Genomic DNA, 23,826 nt, shown 5'->3' with positions numbered 1-23,826 from the left:
AGTCAGTGATAGAATCTGCCCCTCATTTTACCCAAGAAGGTTGCGATGGAACTATATGAAATCCTGGGTAGGCCACCGATGAACTACTGCATGCAGTCATGGCCACCATACCATCGGAAGGATGTGATTGCACGAGAGAAAATGCAGAGGAGATTTACCAGGATATTGGAGACAGTAAGGACTGCAGATGCTGGGGTGTCAATAGATGTGAAGCTGGAAAAGCACAGCAGGTCAGACAGCATCTGAGGAACAGGAAATTCAGCATTTCAGGCCAAAACACTTCGTCACGACTTGTTTTGGGGGGGGGGGAGCACAGAAGTATATGGGGGAGGTGGGGCTGGGGGGAGGGTAGGTGGATGCAGTTAGGGGGTTATTGTCAGTGGAAGGGTGGAGCTGATAGTAAGTTGGACAAGTTATGTTAGGTCAGGGAGGTGAGGAGGAGGGGGGCTGGACGTGTGATAAGGCTGGAGATAGAGAGACTTTGAAACTGGTGAAGGCAATATTGAGGCCATTGGGCTGTAAGCTTCCCGGGCAAAATAATAGGTGTCGTTCCTCCAGTTTACATTTGTCCTCACTCTGATAGTGGAAGAGGTCAAAAATGTACATTCGCTGGGGGAGTGGGAGGGGGAATTAAAATGGACAGCAATGAGAAGGTCGAGTTGGTTGATGTGTGCAGAGAGCAGATGTTCCACAAACAGGTCCCTGAGCCTGCATTTGATCTCCCCAGTATACAGGAGATCACTTTGGGAACAATGGACTGGGATGGAGTTGTTAGACTGACTTGTTTTCTTTGGAGCAGTAAGGTTCAGAGAGATATAAGATTATGTTGGACATAGTTAAGGTGATTAGGAAGACAATCTTTCAATCAGCAGGAGGGTCAATAACCAGGGCAAGTAGATTTAACTGATAGAAGATTGTGAAGAAAGTTAAGGAGAATTTTATTTCATTCAGGCCGTGGTGGAAGTCTACAACTCGCTGGCTGAGAGGGTGGTGAAAATCTTATAACATTTAAGCAGTGTTTCGATATTTGTTTGTGTTGTCTTAATGTATAGGACTTTGGGCTAAAAGCAGGAAAGTGGGATTATTGTGGTCAGAACTTTGTATATTGGCACATTCAGGATGGGTGAAGTGGCCTCCTTCTGTGCTGCAAAGGTTAATGAGTCTATGAATCTGCCTCAACCTGACAACTCATACCCTCACTCCCCCCACCTTGTAAAATTCAGCTCTTGGTTTCATTTTGATTAAACTACATGTTACTCCCTCCAAGCAAAATACACTCATCACCCCAACACCATCACCCCCCACCTTCATCTACCTATCGCATTCCCACTACCTTCCCCCAGCCCCACCCCTCTGCCATTTACCTCTCATTCTCCTTGGGCCCCCCCCCCCCCCCCACATTCCTGATGAAGGGTTTATGCTCGAAATGTCACTCTCCTACTCCTCAGATGCAGCCGACTGGCTGTGCTTTTCCAGCATGACACTTTTTGACTCTGATCTCTAGCATCTGCAGTCCTCACTTTCTCACAATACATCCTACCTACTGTGTGGTGCTCAGAACTGCCCGTTGCACTCGGATGTGGACTAACCAGGGCTTTGTACAGATGTAGCATGATTTCTTCTCCCCATTACCCTAGTTCTCTTGATATAAGGAAAGCATTCCTTACAGGGGAGGTGGCAGACTACCTGTAGTCCAGGTAATGGCATGGACTAGTAACCCAGAGACCCAGGATAATACTCTGGTGTAACGGGCAACATGGGCTTGTCTGAGTAACAGTGACTCTGAAGCTGTTATCATTTGTAAAAGCCCATCAGGTTGACCAATATCTTTTGAGTCAATATCCTGTCTTCCTTACCTGGCCTTGCTTACACATCTAGACGCACTACAATGCAGTTGACTCTATTACACTCTGAAATGGGTCAACACGTTGTACAGTTCAATTAGGAATGAACAAGAAATGCTGGCCGTGTCGGTGATACTCATCCATAAAACAACAAAATCATTCCCTCAGCCCTTATGATTATCTTCTGTACTTGTTCACCCTAACCATTATATGCCCACCTGAGTAAAGAAATTTCTCCCAGCTTATTTATTGGATTTATGAGTGACTATATTTGCAACCCATTATATGTTAGTTTCTCTGTAGGGGAAACAAAGCTCACCTGAGTTATCAACTGTCTCTGTGATGTTCCTCAGTGGGCTCTGGGCTTGAGGCTGCACATTGCTCATCTGTTCATCAATAGTTTCCCCTCGAATTGTTGTCAGATCCTGCATGCTGAAGCTTCTTAGCCTTTCTGAGAGAGCTCCTTGTCCCTGTGGCACAGCAAAGGATGTTCTTTTTAACCACAAAAAATATGACCTTCATACCAGGGTTGTTACCATTGAAGAAGAGGTCTCTTGACTCCAGGTCTATTATCTTTGTTTGCTGGTGAGATTGACTTTGGTCTTGTTCATCCTGGCAGTCCCTGCTCCTGAACTGGAAACCTGGGGTTCAAATAAAAGGCAGGATTCTTAGGAGCATTGATAATCAGAAGGATCTTGGGGTGCAAGACCATGGATCCCTGAAAGTGGCAACACAAGTCAATAAGGTGGTAAAGGAGGCATAGGGCATGCATGCCCTCAGTTGGGGCATTGGTCATGGCATGGAGTATAAAAGTTGGTAATTCATGTTGCAGCTGTATATGACTTTAGTTAGGCCATATTTGGAATACTGTGTGCACTTCTGGTTGTCACACCATAAGAAGGATGTGTAAACTTTGGAGAGAGTGCAAAAGAGGTTTGCCAGGATAGTGACTGGATTGCAGTGTCTTAGCCATAAGAAGAGGTTGGACAAACTTGGATTGTTTTCACTACAGCATCAGAGGCTGAGGAGTGACCTGGCAGAAGTATATACAATTCTGAGAGGCGTGGACAGTCAGAGTCATTTTTCCAGCGTGGAAATATCAAATACATAGAAATTGGTTTAGAGTGAGAGGGGGAAAATTTAAAGGAAATAAGGCAAGTTTTTATACAGAGGGTGGCTTGGAACTTCCTGCCAGGGGAGATAGTAGAAGCAGATATGATAACAAAGTTTGAAAGGCATGTAAACAGACACATACAGGCAGGGATGATGTGCAGGCAGATGGGATTAGTTGAGAATGGTATCATGGTCAGCATGGATATGGTAGTCCGAACAGACTATTTCTGTGCTGTTTTATGTTCTGCATTCTCTTATGTCGTACATACTATGTTTTATTTTAGATGGAATTTTTAAAAAACCATATCTACCTGGGACCTGGGTGTCACAGGCTGGGCCAGCATTGATTGCCCATCCCTAGTTGAACTTGAGAAGGTGGTGGTGAGCTGTGTCTGCAGCATGCAAATAGTTCAAGGCCATTTAAATCTCTGACCACTTCCTGCAATATTGAAAGTGATCCTCAGCAGTTTCCGCCAGAATTGAAGGTGGCCTACTGATATAACATTGCCACCAAGACCATTTGAAAGCGCTGGTAAGAATTAGTGAAGATTTTCAATATTCTGAAATGCACCTTTTCCTGTCTTGGGGTTTTTCGGATAATTGTAGTGCAGTAGCTTGCTGCTATGAAATGATGTTGCCACCATGCTCCATCAAAAGCTGGATCTCTCCTTTAAGGGGCTTTTAAATATTTTTAATCACCCCATTCAAATACATAATGACACGTCTCTGAAGCAGATGGGAGTTGAACCCAAGCCTCTGACTAAGAGGAAGGGATACTACTTCTGTATCTCAAAAATCCTCTTTAAAGATGGTTCCAGGTCACCACAGCACTGCCACATTTTCAGCTCTCCCAATCGGCAAGCCACCCACAGCATGTGAGAATAAGCATCGACAGTTACCCATTATATTTGGCTAAGCTGAATGCTGTATGCCTCCCACAACTCAAACCCCAACTCCTAATCCCCATCCTCCCTCTGTGCTTCAAGCCTCATGTCCAGTTAAGACAGGGCGGTTAGCCCCTTTTGGTTTGGCCCAGAGCTTTCTTGCTCATCCCTTGAAGAGATCAGGGCCCCAGGTTTGATTAGAGGATCACTGCAGGCAAGGGGAACTGTGAATCCACATTGGTGAACAATGAAAACGGGGAAATGTCAGAGGATAAATTGCAGTGAAAGGGATTGTCAGAATGAACACATCTGAGTCGCTACCCACTGCGTACATTTGGCTATACTTGTTATTTTAAACACTATGTAAATCTTTATGCTCAGAGAGCCGGTGTAGACACAATGGGCTGAATGGCCTCCTTTTGCACCATAACAATTCTATGATTCTGAATTCTGCTCTCTTCCTGGAGTTCGAAATGATTCAATTCCCCTGCAGGATTCAAATGCGAATATAGGCTGGTAAAGTACTGAGGGAAGACTTTTAAAGGTGCCTCCATTTAGATAAGATGCCTTGTATTTTCAGACCTCAGTACATTGGCACCAGCTGTTATAAAAAGGTGGCTTTGACTCGGTTAAAATAAAGGGATGAAGGTGTTTGTTCATAAGTGACACACATGAACTGCTCACCCAGTCATATCGCAGAGTTAATATCTAAGGTGTGTATTTTAACGTATAATGCCATGTTCTTTCATTTATAGGGATGTTAGGAAGGAATTACCCTGGTCATTGTGTAGCAACATAATAAATGTATTTCTTTTAAAAGTGACTAATGTGGTTGTGACAAATAGGAAGTTTGTGAAGGTCTTGTACAGAGTTCCCAGGAGATTGACTAGAATTCCAGGTTATCCAAGATGGAGGATGGGAAAAAAATTGAGGCTGTAACAGTTGTTCTTTTTTGAGGTATTTTAGGTATGGAGTTGATTTCCTCAAAATCTAAAAGCAGTAATTACTGTTTTATAAGTTGTTACATTGCTATGGAACTTTGGGGAAAAACACCAGAACAATGGCACTTTACAAAGGTGGAAGGGAGACAAAGGCAGTGACTACTTGGAAGTGAATCAAACAGAGACATAAATCTACATTGCTGCCTGACCCAGCAGTAACCTGTACAGCTGCTGCTTTTGCTGTTTAGTTTCAAGTATCTTTGGACATCAGATTTAATTTTAACGAAAATAGACAAACAGTGAAATTCACAGCTGACCTTGGAGAAACCCGTGTAGGAGAGCTCCCAGCAGGGGAGCAGCTAAATGGCTCATTTCTGAGGTGTACATTAGATTAGATTACTTACAGTGTAGAAACAGGCCCTTCGGCCCAACAAGTCCACACTGACCCGCCGAAGCGCAACCCATCCAGACCTATTCTCCTACATTTACCCCTTCACCTAACACTACGGGCAATTTAGCATGGCCAATTCACCTAACCTGCACATTTTTGGATTGTGGGAGGAAACCGGAGCACCCGGAGGAAACCCACGCAGACACAGGGAGAATGTGAAAACTCTCTTTCTTTTGTATATCTACATTAATGAGTAGTGTGGGTTCTTTTTTGACCATATGTTTTTACTGAGATCTGTCTCTTGGTTAAACTTTGAAAATATGAAACAGCGGTGCTAAGTTAACCTGGAGCAGTGTTTTTAGAGCATTAAGACTGGGCTATTTTCTGAGTCTGTAGACTGTTAAGGTGCAAAGATGGTCTTTAGTAGAATGATGTGCCTTTCCTGTTGGATGTGGGGGATTAGGGAGAATTTCCATGTTACTGATGATTATGTCATCAGGAAGTGTGTTTGGTTGTGAATCCTATCAGATTGCATGGATCAGTTGGAGCAGCAGTTAGAGGCAATGAGGAATTTACAGGAGTTAGGGGATGGATGGATGGTAATTACGGAAAGGGAGATAAATTGAAGATATAGCCAGGTAGATGGGTTATCTCCAGGAAAGATAGGGGAGGGAGGCAGGAATGTAGGAGTGTATGGCATTTTGGAAAATGTAGGGAATGATGGACTCTCAGGGGAATGTAGCTCTGGTACTGAGATTGGCTTGAATGTAATGAGGGGTACATCAGGTTGAAAACGATTGACTGTGTTAAAGGACTTTCTGTTCAGAGGCACAGACAGACGTTTCTGCAGCTGACAGTGAGACATCAGAATGGTGTGTTGCCTCCTAGATGCCAGGATCAACGAAATCTCAGATAAAGTGCAGAATATTCTCAAAGGGGTGGGGGACCAGTAGGAGGTCATTATATACATTGGAACTGATGACATAGGAAGAGAAAAGGACAAGACCCTGAGGACAGCATATAGGACGTTCGGCAGGAATTTTAAAAAGTAGGTGATCGAGGGTAGTAATATCTGAGTTACTCCCAGTGCCACAAGGTAGTGAGGGTAGGAATAGGAGGATACAGCAGATAGATATGTGGCTGAGGAGCTGGTTCAGGGGAAAAGGGTTCACATTTTTGGATCATTGGATTCTCTGCTGGCATAGAAGTGACCTGTACAAGAAGGATGGATTGCACCTGAATTGCAATAATATGGTGGGGAGATTCGCACAAGCTGCTTGAGAGGTTTAATTGTGGGGGGTGGGGGGGGGAAGTTATTAGGATGGGATCCATGGAGATAGTAAGGAAAGAGATCAATTTGAGCCTGGTACAGCTGGAAAAGGAGTAAATCAAATAGTCTGGGCAGGCAGGAACAAAGCAGAGAATGAGGTAGGAATGATAAATTAAACTGCATTTATTTCAATGTAAGAGGCCTAACAGGGAAGGCAGATGGATTCAGGGCATGGTTGGGAACATGGGATTGGGATATCATAGCAATTACAGAAACATGGTTCAGAGATGGGCAGGACTGGCAGCTTAATGTTTCAGGATACAAATGCTACAGGAAGGATAGAAGGGGGGGGGGGTGCAAGAGAGGAGGGGAAGTGGTGTTTTTGATTAGGGATAATGTTACGGCTGTAGTAGGGAGCAAATTTCTGGGAATATGTCCAGGGAAATTATTTGGGTGGAACTGAGAAATAAGAAAGGGATGATCACCTTATTGGGATTTACTATAAACCCCCAATAGTCAGCAGGAAAGTGAGAAATAAACTTGTAAGGAGATCTCAGTTATCTGTAAGAATGTTAGGGTGGTCATGGGAAGGGATTTTAAATTTCCAAACATAGACTGGGACTGCCATAGAGTTAACAGCTTGGATGAAGAGTAATTTGTTAAGTTTGTATGAGAAAGTTTTCTTATGCAGTATGTGTATGTATCTAATAGAAAAGGAGCAAAACTTGACCACCTCTTGGGAAATAAGGCAGGAGGTGACTAAGGTGTCAGTGGGGAAGCACTTTGGGGCCAGTGACCATAATTCTATTTGTTTTAAAATAGTGATATAAAAGGATAGACCAGATCTAAAAGTTGAATTTCTAAATTGGAGAAAGGCGAACTTTGATGGTATTAGACAAGAACTTTCAAAAGCTGATTGGGGACAGATGTTTGCAGGTAAAGGGACGGCTGGAAAATGGGAAGCCTTAAAAAATGAGATAACGGGAGTCCAGAGAAAATATATTCCTGTTAGGGTGAAAGGAAAGACTGTAGATATAGGGAATGCTGGATGACTAAAGAAACTGAGATTTTGGTGAAGAAAAAGAAGGAAGCAAATGTCAGGTATAGACAGGATGGATCAAATTAATCCTCAGAAGAGCATAAAGGCAGTAGGAGTATTGTTAAGAGGGAAATCAGAAGGGTCAAAAGGCGATATGAGATAGCTTTGGCAAATAGAGTTAAGGATAATCCAAAGGGTTTCCACAAACACATTAAGGACGAAAGGATAACTAGGGAGAGAATAGGGCCCCTCAAAGATCAGCAAGGCGGCCTTTGTGTGGAGCTACAGAAAATGGGGGGGATATTAAACAAGTATGTAGTGTCAGTGTTTACTGTGAAGAAAGATATGGAAGATAGAGAACATAGGGAAATAAAAAGTGACATATTGAAAAATGTCCATCTTAAAACGGATAAAGTTGAATAAATCCCCAGGACCTGATCAGGTGTACCCTAGACCTCTGTGGGAAGCTAGGGAAGTGATTGCTGGGCCTCTTGCTGAGATATTTGAATGATTGATAGTCATAGCTGAGGTACCAGAAAACTGAGGTTGGCAAACATGGTGCCACTGTTTAAGAAGGGTGGATGGGAAAAGCCAGGGAAATATAGACCAGTGAGCCTGACCTCGGTGATGGGCAAGTTGTTGGAGAGAGTCCTGAGGGACAGGATTTACATGTATTTGGAACGGCAAGGACTGATTAGGGATAGGCAACATGGCTTTGTGTGTGGGAAATCATGTCTCACAAACTTGATTGAGTTTTTTAAAGTAACAAAAGGATTGATAAGGACAGAGCGGTAGACATAATCTATATGGACTTCAGTAAGGCATTCGACAAGGTTCCTCATGGTAGACGAGTTAGCGAGGTTACTTTACTCACAATAGAGGGGAAACCAGCTATTTGGATATAGAGCTGGCTTGAAGATAGAAGACAGGAGATTGTGAATCTTTAGAATACTCTATCCCAGAAGACTGTGAAGCTCAGTTTTTGAGTATATTTAAGGTTAATGTTGATAATTCTTTTGACAGTCAATGGTGTAAAGGATTATAGGGATATTGTGGATAGTTAACTCAGCCACATTAGGGAGATTTAAACAATCCTTGATAAGCACACGGATGGTGATGGGATAGTGTAGGGGGATGGGCTCAGATTAGTTCACAGGTAGGCGCAACATCGAGGACCGAAGGGCCTGTTCTACGTGAGGGTTGCATTTCAGACTGGAGGCCTGTGACCAGTGGTGTGCCACAAGGATTGGTGCTGGGTCCACTGCTTTTCATCATTTATATAAATGATTTAGATGTGAACATAGGAGGTACAGTTAGTAAGTTTGCAGATGACATGAAAATTGGAGATGTAGGGGACAGTGAAGAAGGTTACCTCAGAGTAAAACAGGATCTTGATCAGATGGGCCAATGGGCTGAGGAGTGGCAGATGGAGTTTCATTTAGATAAATGTGAGGCGCTGCATTTTGGAAAGGTAAATCAGAGCAGGACATATACACCCAATGGTAAGGTCCTGGGGAGTGTTGCTGAACAAAGAGACCATGGTGTGCAGGTTCATAGTTCCTTGAAAGTGGAATTGCAGGTAGATAGGATAGTGAAGCAGGCATTTATTACACTTGCCTTTATTAGTCAGTGTATTGAGTATAGGAGTTTGGAGATCATGTTGCAGCTGTACATGACACTGGTTAGGCAACTATTGGCGTACTGTGTGCAACTCTGGTCTCTCTGCTATAGGAAAAATGTTGTGAAACGTGAAAGAATTCAGAAAAGATTTACAAGGATGTTGCCAGGGTTGGACAGTTTGAGAGGCTGTTTTCCCTGTAGCATCGGAGGCTGAGGGGTGACCTTATAGAGGTTTATAAAATCATGAGGGGCATGGATAGGGTAAACAGACAAGGTCTTTTCCCAGGGTTGAGGGAGTCCAAAACTAGATGGCATAGGTTTAAGGTGAGTGGGAAAAGATTTAAAACAAATCTAAGATACAACTTTTTCAAACAGAGGATGGTGTCTGTATGGGATAAGCTGCCAGAGGAAGTGGTGAAGGCTGGTACAATTGCAACATTTAAAGGTCATTTGGATGGGTATATGATTAGGAAGTGTTTGGAGGGTTATTGGCCACATGCTGGAAAATATGACTAGATTTATTTAGGGCATCTTGTAGGCATGGACGAGTTGGGCCGAAGGGTCAGTTTCCGTGCTGTACACATCTATAGCTCTGTCTCTAATTATCCCAGGGATTGGAATATCAGTAATTTCTCATGTAACATTCAAAAGGAAATTAGATGTTTATTAGAAAAGGAATCGTGGGTGTGGTCATGGGAAAACAACAAGGGAGAAATGTTAAGCAGAGACATATAGGATGAATGGTCTCCTAATCCACTATTTCATTCTATGGTTGACACTAACCAAGGCTCATCCCCTACTAATCTGAATATTAGCTTATCACACAAAATCCATGCAGCTCTTTTAAGCATATATTTATTTCCAAGCAGTGTGTGGAGTGTGAGCCTAATACCCAAAGCTGTAGAAGTGAATAACATCTTAAATGGAACTGATAGTTTAAAACTTTTGGAACCATGCCCAAAATGAACCCAACTTCCTTTGTATGACGCTGACAAAGTTGCTACACATTCGCAAGGTTTTCAGTTTTATTCAGCACCAAACAAATACTTGTTTCTGCCCTGTATCAGAATCAGTGATGTAATTGTGACTCATGAGCAACTGAACCACTACACCAAAACAGGGATTTGATGTTTGTGTGTGTGTTATCACTAGTGCTCTCTCAACAAAACAGAATGGCACATGCAACAATCCAAAACACACACGCAGTTTGGTCAGTACATTTCAAGCAGTCATTTTGAAAGATCTGAGACTCAGGTTACTGTCCAGTTAATATACACCAACACTCAAGCATATAAGCAAACCTCACCGTTTTTGGTCAGATTAGATTATAAGACGTTCGGGTGCAATTAAAAACGTATTGCTTATTCTGCTGGGTTCCAATTTCTAGACAGTTTAACAAGATCTGCAGCTGATCAACCTTCCCCCCCACTCGTCATAAACCGAGCAAATGTTTCCCCACTTTCAGCTCCATCACTTCCCTCGCAAAGTAGAATACTGTTGTAGGGGATCAGGAAAATCCAAATTCATCATAAAAGGTCATTGATCTGGAAAGTTAACAATGACATATTTTTCTTAACCCTTTGTGCACTTTAGTTGCACCTGTAATTAAAGTCACTCCAAAGTAATAAGTTTATTGGAGTAATGGTAGCCCCGGTTGACTTCTTCCTCTTCATTCATGGTAGTGCCTATCCCCAATAATCAGCCGATGCTAAAGCATTTTCATGGCCTCAATGCTGGTTTCCTGTAAACTAAAATACACTGTGTTTCTTTCTTTACAAGAGCCCAAATTAGGGTCACATCCACCTTTATATTAATGGCATTAGGCAAGTATTAAAATGCAAGGAGTCTAAATCAAAGTGAATTCTTAGTGTGGGGGTTAATATTTGTGCAATCTGCATTACCTTCTTCTCTGTTAGCTCCACATAAAGGATTAAGTTGAGAAGGTGAGATACCTAATGCAGAAAAAGCAGTTATGGAAATCCGGTGAAAGCTGACACAGTCTTTAAGAGAATCATAGAGTCATGAGAACATGCAGTGCTGAAGGAGAACTTTCACTATGTTTGGCTCTGCTGACTATTCGGCAAACTAGCCACACCTAGTCCCATATCCTCAATTGTTTGTCTGTAATACCAGAGAGTGGTGGGAATCTAGATCTCACTGCAGAAAAGGACTGTAAAGGCAGAAACCCTCATGACATTGAAGAAGTATTTGGACGTACACTGCAATGGCAAGGCATACAAGGCTACGGGCCAAGTGATGCAAATAGGATTAGAATAGTTAGGTAAAACAATTGCATTTTCCGCTTGGGGATTCTGAAGCCTTTGGGACTCAGTTTCAAGTTCAATAATTTTAGGGCCTGAGCACCTTCTCCCATGACCTCAGCCTAACCTCCATGTCCCACACCCTGTCATCATATGGTCTGCTACCACAAACGACCCATTGTCAGCCACTAACGCTCCCCGGCTATTGATTCTCCCAGACTGACCTTTACCCGTTCCTTTGTCTGTTCAACTGTTGTTTTTTTCTCTCTCTCAGAACTTCACCTCCATCTCGCCCCTCCACTCTATCCCATTTTCTGCATATATACCAGCCTTTTCCTAGCAACAATCAGTTCTGAAGAAGGGTTGCTGGACCCAAAATGTTAACTCCGCTTTCTCTCCTCAGATGCTGCCAGATCTGCTGAGTTTTCCTAGCAATTTCTGGTTTTGATTTAGAATAGTTAGGTTGCTTGTTTTTGACCAACACAGACTCAAAGGGCTGAAGAGCCTTTTTCTGTGCTATAGACCCAAAAACACCTTGTAGGTTCCTCATGCTCACTACCTGTCCAAATCTCTTTTAGAATAATTTACAGGATGAAATTCAGATAGAATGTTCAAGATCCCAACAGCTTTGAACAAAATAAAAATTCTCTATATCTCTCCTCTTGATCTTTTGTCAGTGATTTTGACCTGTCATCACACTGAAGACATCCATTAAGTCACCTTTTAAATGTGTCACTTCCAACGGCATCAGTTCTAACCTTTCCAATGACTAACTGACGGTCATTTACTCTTATAACCTGAATCCCTCGTGACACACTTCATCACATTTAACATTATGATACATAGTGATTAAATGGACTCCTGAAATCATAATCCAACCATCTGAAAAAGATGGGTCTCATCAGAAAATTCGAGTAGTTGTGGATTACAGCATGTTATTGCCTGAAGTAGTGGGCCGAAAATTCAGCATGGCTTTTACCAGGTCCTCTGTTTTAACTGCAGAATCCCTCCAGTTCTTTTTTTATCATTTGCACCATTTCCTGGATCTCCTGCTGAAGTTAATATTGGAACATGGTGGCATACCCAGGGCTGCACAGATGTTGGTATATTAGTTAGCTTGAAATGGTCTCTGAACAAAAACACGGGTTTTCAGCACAGGATCTTTTCAAAGAAATCTATAATGCCAACCTCTTATTGACTGTACAGAGTTAAGTTGCAGTCTTTGATTTCCATAGCTTCCTAATTACTTTCCAGGCTCAAGGATGAGATCATTCACCTCACTTAACCTGAATATTGAGATGGTGACACATGGGTGGGGAGATCTTGTGGGGAGAGGAAGCTATCTCCAGGTTGCTGTGCGCGTGAAAATTCCCTTGATCTGACACAGTTCCATATTTCTTCAAAAAAAAACACCTTTAACAGAAATACAGAGCATTTCATCTCTCAGAGAGCTCCAATCACAGAGTCAACAGAAGACAATGCACCTTTATTGATGCAGCTAGTTGGTAAATGGTAAATTTAAAGGTGCAATTTGATTGTTATTGAATGAGTGAATGGATGGCTGAGTGAATGGGGGGAGCAGGATGGGTAGGTTTATAGATGGTCAGAAAGTGAAGCGTGTGGAGGGAGGGCTGGTCGGAAGGTGAGGTGGTCAGTGGGTGAGGTGGTCAGTGAGTGAGGTGGTTGGAAGGTGGGGTGGTCGGAGGGTGAGATGGTCAGAGAGTGAAGTGTTCTGAGGGTGAGGTGTTCGGTGGGTGAGATGGTCAGTGAGTGAGGTGGTCGGAAGGTGAGGTGGTCAGAGGATGAGCTATTCGGAGGGTGAGGTGGTCCGAGAGTAAGGTGGCCAGAGAGTAAGGAGCTCAGAGAGTAAGGTGGTCGGAGAGTCATGTTGTATCAGGTCTGGTGGGGCAGTTAGGTAGTCAGTGGAGGGGTATTTGGGTCAGGTCAGGGAATAATTGGTTGATTGTAAGGTAATCAGATCAGGTTAGGGGCAATAGACAGGTGGCCAGTGAGACTGATTTGGGAAACCAGTTATGTAGTTACCCTGAAATTAAAACATTTTTAATATCACTAACATTTCCTAGGGAATTATCTTGATAGGTACATCAGAACTATCCCAGGTGTACTATTCTAACTCAAGAGTTGGAGACATTTGTGGGTAGATCTGGGGAATTGCCCAACGGAAGTTTAAATGCCCAAGTAGTGCAATGTGTCAGCACATCCACAGTGTCGTGACATGCCCGTCAGTCATACAACAATCCAATCCAAAGATCTGAGCTTCCACTTTGGAGCTCAATTGGAGTAATTGGAGTTTAATGCTTTTCTCTTCAGGTATTGGTATCTTAAGCAAGTTTACGAATACAAACCATGAATAAGGCCTGATGGAATGAGGCTGGTGTTCAACGGTAATTGGAAAGTTCAACTTTCACTCTTGTGTTATTAGAGTCATAGAGTTATACAGCACAGAAAGATACTTTTCAGTTGAACTTGTCTGCGCTGACCAGACATCCCAATCTGAACTAGCCCCATTTAAAAGGTATCTGGACAGGTATTTGAATAGGAAAGGTTTGGAGGGAATATGAGGTAAAAACAATGACTGCAGATGCTGGAAACCAGATTCTGGATTAGTGGTGCTGGAAGAGCACAGCAGTTCAGGCAGTATCGCTGTTTTCGCTGCTCCTTGGATGCTGCCTGAACTGCTGTGCCTTGGAGGGAATATGAGCCAAACGCAGAGAGTGAGGTGGTTGGAGAGTGAAGTGGTCAGAAGGCGAGATGGTCAGAGAATGAGATGGCCAAGGAATAAGGTAGTCTGAGGGTGAAGTGGTCAGAAGGTGAGGCGTTCAGAGGGTGAGGTGATCAGAGAGTGAGAGAGTGGTCACATCTCACACTCTGACCACCTCACCCTCTGACCACTTCTCCCTCCGACCACCGTCTCTGCATTTGGTCCATATCCCTCCAAACAGTTCCTACTCAAATACCCGTCCAGATACCTTTTAAATATTCTAATTGTACCAGCCTCCGCTAATTCCTCTGGCAGCTTACTCCATACATACACCACCCTCTCTTGAAAAGTTACCCCTCAGATCCTTTCCAAATCTTTCCCCTCTCACCTTAAACCAATGCCCTCTAGTTAAGGACTCCCCTACCTTGGAGGAAAGACTTTGTCTATTTACCCAATCCAAGCCCCTCATGATTTTATAACCTTCTATAAGGTCACCTCTTAGTCTCCAACACTCCAGGGAGAAAAAAATCCTAACCTATTCAACCTCTCCCTATAACTCAAACCCTCCAGTCCTGGCAATATCCTTGTGAATCTTTTCTGCACCATCTCAAGTTTAACAACAGGAATATGAGAACTGTGGAATGAGAAAGGCCACTAAACTCATCAAGCCCATTCTCTTCAATGTACCATTAATGTGCCTACACTGTTCCTACTAATCTGATCCAAATTCCTGAGCAAACTACTGCCAACCCAAACTCCCTTTTTAACATACATTGAATAACGTACACGTTTTGATTGTTCAAGACCTTTGTCTATCTCTATAACCTTCAGCAACATCTCTGTTTGAGGGCACATTAATTCTGTTGAAGTGTTGACTTCGGGTGATTGTGTAGCATTAGCAAAATTGGTTCAGCTTTCCTATTGTTTAACCCTTCTTATTTTCATTGATTTTGATGTAAGTGAAACAGGGAAGAGCAGTGTCCTGGACATCTAGAACTAACCATTATGCATTAATGCCAATATCCAGCCTCTCTCTATTGTGCCAACCATCAATTGAATACAAGTGAGTTACAGCCCAAGGATATCAGTTAATTGCCCTGTGGTTGTTACCTTGGCAGCAGCTGTGACAGCAGCAGTTGCTGCCACATTCAGTCCACGCCTACCAAACTGCACCACAGCTTCATAGCTTCGATCCTTGGCTTGGCTCAAATAGTCATCAATCTCCTGTGATGAAGAGAAGGAAACATTACTGACTGGAACGTCAGGTGGCAATCTTTGAAATAGTTTACTCATGCTGATGGAATGTTAAGCAACCCTGTTTATCTCCCGTCCCACTGAAAAACGGGTAGATACAGTTTAGGCATTTTGGACCAGCCTACCAGTTTTTGACCAAGACTTGCTGCTGCATCAACTCTGCATGAAGTTGCAGGACAGTTAATTCGTTCATTTTGCCACCCTGGGAGGCCACTCATCAATTCATTTGAGGTATTATCCAATTCGCAAACCGACAGAGTTGAGAACCAAACCTGCTCGCCTATGAACACTCAGGGCTGCAAATTCCTCACTGCACTACATTAAGATTCTAGACCCTGATCCCACTTTCTCTGAAACAACTGACATTGAATTCTTCCTTTTTTATTTATTCATTCATTGGATAAGGGCATCACTGTCTAGGCCAGCATTTATTGCCCATCCCTAGTTGCCCAGAGGCAGTAAAGAATCAATCTCATTTCTAGATTAGATTAGATTACTTACAGTGTGGAAACAGGCCCTTCGGCCCAACAAGTCCACACTGACCCGCCGAAGCGCAACCCACCCAGACCCGTATCCCTACATTTACCCCTTTACCTAACACTACGGGCAATTTAGCATGGCCAATTCACCTAGCCTGCACATCTTTGGACTGTGGGAGGAAACCAGAGCACCCGGAGGAAACCCACGCAGACACGGGGAGAATGTGCAAACTCTACACAGTCAGTCGCCTGAGTCGGGAATTGAACCAGGGTCTCAGGGTTCTATGGGTCTGGAGTCACATGTAGTCCAGACCAGGTAAGGACAGCAGTTTCCTTCCTTAAAGGACATTGGTGAACCAGATGGATCTTTCCAACAATCAACAATGGAATCATCATCAGACTCTTAATTCTTGCTTTTTTAAATTGCATTAAAATTCCATCATCTGCCATGGCAGGTTTCGAAACTGGGTTCTCAGAACATTACCTGGGTCTCTGGATTAATAGCCCACTAGACCATCATCTCCCCATATGCATAATTCAGTTCTGATCCACCTGAAGAATCAAGCACTGATTAAATGATTCAGCGAATGGAAAATCACAGTTCATTATTTTCCAAAGGAATGCACCCGTTCCTCTTCAGTGGAACAGCCAGAGAAACCCTGAAGTAACAGGGATAACCTACAATTATGGTGGATAACACCCATGGAGGTTCCAGCCCTAAATCTCATCCTATGGAAATTTGAAGATAACAAACACAGACAGTGCCGGAGCAACTCAGCACGTCTGGCAGCACGTTGAGAGAGAAAAACAGAGCAAATGTTTCCAGTCTAGTAGGATTCATCTTTAGAACTACTCTGAAGGTGAGCTGGATTCGAAACCCAAACCCAGTTTCTCTCTCCACAGATGCTGCCAGACCTGCTGAGCTTCTTCAGCACTCTCTGTGCTTGTTTCAGATTTCCACCATCTGCAGTATTTCACTTTTATTCAGAAATGTGAGGATGTTCACTGTGGTGCATCGCAGAGACATTTACAAGGACAGAGGCAGTCCATTCGGCTCATTATATCCATGTTGGTTCTCAAGAAACCAGTGTCCCTACTTTATCATCAAGCAAAGCAAACGGAGTTCAGCTACTAGGCAACATATACTACACTAACACTCAGTTCAGTCACAAGGCGTTTACAACAGGAACATGTTATTGTATATTGGATGCCATCGCCCAAATCACATGGTCTAAAGACTTTAATGTGGACCTGTATGTTTGACAGAGGTCTGGTAGAAATAGAAATGGTTATAATTCCAGGCCAGCTATAGTATTTGCACTGGGTGAAAATTTGACTCTTTTGTAGAAACAGTTGACTTGTTTATTTGATAGTTTTCTACTGACTGTTCTCAACAGACATTCTTACAATCGTGCGGTAATGCTTCTCCACACTAATTTTAGATTTGGCAGCCTAAGGCCAGTAAACATATCGCTGTTTAACTTTCAGCTACTGTCAACAGGTTGAAGCGATAGCTGGAATATGTATGACATCGTTTAACCTTGCCTAGCTGGCCTTGAGCCAGTGTTCTGTGAATAGATACTGAATAGGCTTGAATCTTTACAAGAATAATTTGTCAGACTGAGTGCAGGTAACCTCTAAAAGAAGCAGCAAGATTAACCAGATCAACACAGGATTCAATATTTCTCTTTCTGTTTCTGGGACATGCCTGATGTTTACCAGCATTCAGTCCTCTGATAAATTGGTCAGGATCTTTTTTCTAGACACTAAATATGTCCAGACTTGAGTTTAGTAAAATCTTGGGATTCTGTTCAACTTGGAGTTATGTTTTGAGTTCCTTATCCTGTTCAGGAACAACAGCAGTTATTATGCTTCACAATATTGCCACATACATTTAAGGCTAAAAGCAAATGGCTCCTTCAGTATTTTCACCTTGTGTTCATGGTTTACTGAACAGAGAATGGAAAAAGAGCGCTGTTCTGTTCTATATGTTTATGATATTACTGAGTTGTGCTTAAAGCCTAGTTTCTATATGTGATTTAAGTCTGGACAGACACTGCAACATTCCGGTCAGGCATGCCGTTACTTATGTTTGAATTCATAGGAAAGGCCTAATGAATCCTATGTTAAAGTGGAATTTCCAAACATTTATCAAATTGATAAAGACAATAGAACCTGCCCCCCTTTCTTTCCAAGTAAAGTCTGCAAGGAGAACCTGCTCCTGTCAGTGGAATTATTTTAATTGACCTGCTCAGGTATGTTACAATATGCCTCCAGAACAGACAGGGCTTGAACCGAGAGATCCTGGCCCAAGAGTAGGAGCACAGCTACTACACCACAAGGGCCCAGCACAAACCCCATTCTGGCATGGGGTGTATGCGTAAACTCTAACCTGAGGGTGGAATCAAACCCAGGTCCCCAGCACTATGAGGCAGCAGTGCGAAACGCTAAGCCATCATGCTGACCCACTGCTGTTAGTGGAATCACAGGTCACCAATTCAAGGAAATTGGCAAAGGAAGCTGGAAGTAGTGAGGCAAAACCATTTTAGGCAGCAGGTCATTAGGGAATGCATTGGAATTCATTGCGTGACAGTGCCCTAAAAAAAAGGCTGATTAACTGGAAACTCTGGTAAAGAAAATTGGACAATTATCGACAACAAAAATAAGGGGGAAAGACAAGGGGTAGGAGAGCTGTTCTTGCAAAGAGCGGGCTGAATGGCCTTGTTTTGTGCTGCACTATTTTGTGATACTTTGATCATTAGAGTGTTTTGGGATACCCAGCAGTAAAAGAATATTAAAGGCAAAATTTTCCAGGCCACCTCACGATCCTCCCAGAATTGGTTGCAAGGTTACTCAGAGTGGGCTGTCGGTGGGGTGGGGGGTGTTGTTTGAAAACAGGCTCTCTCTCCAAGGTCTAAGCCCCATAGTTTCACTCTTTCGAACGGATCTTCAAGACCAATTGGTCTTCAAAGCCCAGCCCCACATGTTCTCATCACCTCCCCCACCTCAGCCAACATGCTGTGTCTTTCTTCCCTTTTTCACTGCAAGACCCTAAACTCTTTGTCATCCTGTGGCTTGTAGTCCCAGCTGTCACCACCAATCCTGGAGTTGTGAGTGAATCTGATTGGTCAGCAGCTCTCTAATACAGGAGATCTGTGGAAGTAGGCAATGGAAAGGCTGTCTCCAGCTTGTAATAGTTTGATTCATCATGTCTGACCAATCCATGTTTGAATGTGAAGTAGGAATTTACATGAATAAACACAGAGTATTTAAGCAAAATAACGTTAATTCTGGCTGACTTATGCAGTGAGTTGTGAAAAATGAACAACTCCCGCATTCAGACCAACGCCTCTTGAATACTTTGTGTGGGATTGGTCTCCTTATGTAAGGATGGATATCATGTGTCAGAAGTGGTTCAGAGAAGATTTACTAAATTGATGCCTGGAAATACTGGGTTGTCGCATAATGAAAAATTAGACTGGCTAGACTAGTTTTCACTAGAGTTTAGCAGAGTGATGGGTGATTTCACTGAATCGTATGAGACCCTAAATGGTTTTGACAAAATGGACATGAAAAGAGTACAGAACTGGGGGCATAGTTTTAAAATTAGGACAGAGATGAGGAGAAATTTGTTTCTGTCAGAGAGTTGTGAAGTTTTGGAACCCTGCCTCGGGCTAGATATGGGAAGAATATTTCCCAAGTTGGGGAAGTCCAGAATTTGGAGTCACAATCTAAGAATAAGGTGTAAGCTATTCAGGACTGAGATGAGGAAGAATGTCTTCACTCAGAGAGTTGTGAACCTGTGGAATTCTCTCCCACAGGAAGCTGCTGTGGCCAGAGGGAGCTGGACATGACCCTTGGGGCTAAAGGAGAACGGACAGAAAGCAGGAGTGGGATATTGATATAGCATGATCAGCTATGATCATATTGAATATTGGTGCAAGCTTAACAGTCTGAATGGTCTACTCCTGTACCTATTTGCTATGTTTCTGTGTGTTTATAACTGGTGCAAGCCCTTTAGGACCCTGATGAAGTTTAGAAAGCTGAATGGAGTTGAGAATAAGTCACAAACCACACTTTGCGAAAGACCCAATGCAGGATGATCAGCCTGGGCCAGTCTATACCAGATCTTCACAAACCAACATCAATACAGATACCCAATACACAAATGGAAAATTAAAAACTCTGCAGTCTGTGATTGTTGTCAGCCAAAACAGACGAGGGAACATAGAACAACTCAATGTCAGTCTCATAAATATGAAGGAGACACTGCAGTAATACACTCTGTTACTCCTGGCACAATTATCTGGATTTGAAATGAAATTACACTTGTTGTCTTACATCTACATCAGCAACGAGAAAGAAGTATGCAATCTCAGATTTTTGTTCCTGGACCCAAGGGACATTGCTTGCTCTCAGGGGATGTATTTGAGGTGTTTATGTTTTTGAAAGGAATTGACTGAGTGGATGGAGAGTGCTATTTCCTATGCTGTGGAATTCCAGAATGTGGGATCTTAAACATGAAAAAAAACCCTGTTGATCCCAGGTCATCTGACTATTTCAAAACTGTGATAAATAGGTGTTAGTAGATGAGGGTATAAAGGGTTATGGATCCAAGACTGGGACTAAGCTCTAATTGGAGGAGAAAGTGAGGTCTACAGATGCTGGAGTATCAGACCTGAAAATGTGTTGCTGGAAAAACGCAGCAGGTCAGGCAGCATCCAAGGAACAGGAAATTCGACATTTCGGGCATAAACGTCGAATTTCCTGATGAAGGGCTTATGCCCGAAAAGTCGAATTTCCTGTTCCTTGGATGCTGCCTGACCTGCTGCGCTTTTCCAGGAACACATTTTCAGCAGTAAGCTCTAATTAACAAACATAACAGATTCATGGGGCTGAATGGCCAAGCCTGTTCCTCTGAATCTAATAGAAATTTTCAGAGAAAGGCAGGGATTAGAGGTCAAGCTGAACAACTTCATTAACCAAGTGTGTTGTAACTTTTCTCACCTGCTCTTTGGAAGAGAGAGTTGGATGTACAAACTTCCTGTAGAGAACACTGGAACCTTTTGTGTAAGGCGAGAGCAGCCAAATAACAAAAGCAATTTTAAGTTCATAATAAAATGGAAACCTGTGGGGACAAACAGAGGAGCATCTTGTGATGTACAGTCCACATACAACCAGACCAGCTTACACAGGCAACACAAAACAGAAAGAAGTAAACAGATGATCCTCAGGCAAAGTTAAATACTTGCTATCTTAACCCAATCTCACATCTATACACTCTCAAGGGTATGTTTTAACCCTGAGGGGGCTTCATGTTGTCAAGAGACAGGGGAAAGTAAACATCCCCATTGGCAGAATTAACAGGTAGCAATCAATTAGGCGAAAGTGGGTACTGATGCTGGAGATTAGAGTCAAGATTAGTGTGGTGCTGGGAAAGCACAGCAGGTCAGGCAGCATCCGAGGAGCAGGAGAATCGACATTTTGGGCAAAAGCCCTTCATCAGGAAACTGATTCCTGATGAATGGCTTTTGCCCGAAACGTTGATTTTCCTGCTCCTCGGATGCTACCTGACCTGCTGTGCTTTTCCAGCACCACTCTAATCTTGAGGCTGCAATCAACTGCGTGCCCAATACCCACTCTGAATGATGCAAGTTAAATAATGGCAGGCAGCATAGTTTCGCGCAAGGTAATTTGCTTGACCAACAGAACAGAATGAAGTAGTAGAGTGGACTGATAAAGGAAATGTAGTGATTGATGCTCAAGCTGCTACATAGAAAGTTTGTTGGTTTAAAAAGTGTGCATCATATTAAGGGGAAAGTGGCATGGTAGGAAATTATTTAAAGAGCAGAAAACACGAAGCAACAGCAAATAGATGTTTTCAGACTGGAGCGATGTAAACATTATCCCTGGGGTCAAGTGCTCTTCTTAATCTTTATGTGTAAATGAACTGGACTTTGGTTTCAGGATATAACATCAACATTTACACATAGCACAAAAGTAGGGGATGTTTACAATTAATCGGTGAGAAGGCTGTAGGCAACTTTGGAAGGACATAGGTTACAGGCAGACAGGCAAATTAAATTTAGTAAGAAGAAATGTTAGGTGTCACATCTTAAGATATATACACAAACTGATAAAACTTTAAAAGGAAAAAATCTCTCTCAGACAAACAAAGTTTTAAATATAGTGGCATAAATTGATAAGGATGTAAAAAAGGAACATATAGTTCTACTACATTTAATAAAAAGGACATCAAAGGGGACAGCATGGTGGCTCAGTGGTTAGCACTGCTGCCTCACAGCACCAAGGTCGCAGGTTCAATTCTAGCCTCGGGTGACTGTCTGTGCGGGTTTTCTCCAGGTGCTCTGGTTTCTTTCTACAGTCACAAAGACATCGTGTTACATGCAATTGTCAGAAGGAAATGGGACTGGGTGGGTTACTCTTTGGAGGATTAGTGTGGACTTGTTGGGCCAAAGGGCATGTTTCCACACTGTAGATAATCTAATCTAAAATATATGCAGAAAGAGGTAATGCTATCAATCTTTGAATAGGATAGGATAATGGATCAAATGCTTTAATTATAAGAACAGGCTAAGGAAATTGGGATATTTATCATTACTAGCAAAAAAACAATTTTCATTTCAAATGGGCAGTTAAAGACTATGGAGATGGGCAGGACAACGGAGTTAAGTTAGTCATGAAATTATTGAATAATGGAGTTGTCTTAAGGAGCCATATGTCTTACTCCTATTTCTTCTATTTTTATTAAATTTAACAGAAGAAGATACAGGTCAAATGTCTCTACTATTAGCTTGGCTTTTTTATTTCCTACTTCAAGCAACCCCAGGACCAAATATGATAAATGTAAAGTTTTGTTCTGTAGCGCCCATTCGAAGCTGATTGGCACAGTCCAAGTTCATTTCACTTCGGAATCTTACAGTAGGTAGGTACTTAACCTACCATCCTGTTTTGGACTCTGATCCCAGACATGAAAGGCAAGACTCTTGATATTTTCTAATCAACCTGTTCAGAGACATTATTACACACATCTAGAGCAGGTGGGACTTCAACGCTCCTGTTTCAGAGTTAGAGACACTATTACAACACCACAAGAGACCTACAAGGCACAAGTCAGGAGTGTGATGAATTTGCCTGGATGGGTGCAGATCCAATAATCAAAAAGCTTGACACCATCCAGGATAGAGCAGTCCACTTGATTGGCATTATATCCACAAACGTTTAGCAGCAGTAGTGTGTACCATCTACAAGATGGACTGCAGAAATTCACCAAGGCTCGCTCCTTCCAAACAGTACTTTCCCACCTTGAGGATGACAAGCTAGGCCCAAGACTTTACTTTTGCTTCAATCTTTAGGATGACATGATAAACTGAGGGCCTGCCTGTCCATTCAGGTGGATGTTTAAGATTCCATAGCACTATTTTATAAGACAGGAGGTCACAAAGTGTAGGATCTAGTCAGCGAGCCAGCTCCATCATTCAATGCAATCATGGCTCATATGATTGTGGCATTAAGAGAACTTTCCTGTGTGCCCAGCATAACCCCTGACTGCTTTATTAATGAAAAAGAATCTCTAACTCAGTCTTGAATATATTCAACGACACATTCTCTAAAGCTGTCTGCGGATGAGAATTTCACAGACTAACAATGCTAGGAGAAAATAAATTCTTTATCACCTCTATCTTAAATAGGTGATGCCTTATTTTTTAAACAATGTGCCCTAATTCTAATTTCTGCCATCTCTGATCATCGAACCTGTGAAGCCCCCTGTACAATCTGCCTGGAATGCATACAAAAGAGTACTTATCACCGTATCTCAGTACATGTGAAAATAATAACTCAAACTCAAACGATCAGCTCTGCTTTTTCTAAACAGTAATACAGCAATAACAGTATAGAGTCATAGAGTCATTCGAGTAAAAAATGAGGTCTGCAGATGCTGGAGATCACAGCTGCAAATGTGTTGCTGGTCAAAGCACAGCAGGCC

At 42.6% G+C, this 23,826-nt stretch overlaps 1 protein-coding gene across 3 annotated transcripts in view; it reads right to left on the bottom strand.

Annotated features, from left to right (window-relative positions):
- LOC132826805 (receptor expression-enhancing protein 1-like) overlaps positions 1-23,826 on the bottom strand; it is an 85,762-nt gene that overhangs the window by 18,748 nt on the left and 43,188 nt on the right. For all 3 annotated transcript variants that reach the window (XM_060843151.1, XM_060843231.1, XM_060843081.1), the window contains exons 4-6: positions 20,826-20,946; positions 15,196-15,309; positions 2,164-2,314 (exon numbers count right to left, since the gene is read on the bottom strand). In XM_060843151.1, coding sequence (XP_060699134.1) covers positions 2,164-2,314; positions 15,196-15,309; positions 20,826-20,946 — 386 coding nt within the window. The remainder of the gene's footprint in view (positions 1-2,163; positions 2,315-15,195; positions 15,310-20,825; positions 20,947-23,826) is intronic.

This window comes from Hemiscyllium ocellatum, chromosome 1, assembly GCF_020745735.1.
Source record: "Hemiscyllium ocellatum isolate sHemOce1 chromosome 1, sHemOce1.pat.X.cur, whole genome shotgun sequence".
NCBI lineage: Eukaryota > Metazoa > Chordata > Chondrichthyes > Orectolobiformes > Hemiscylliidae > Hemiscyllium > Hemiscyllium ocellatum.
Note: the sequence above shows the minus strand (reverse complement) of the source record. Positions and strands in the feature narration are given on the sequence as shown.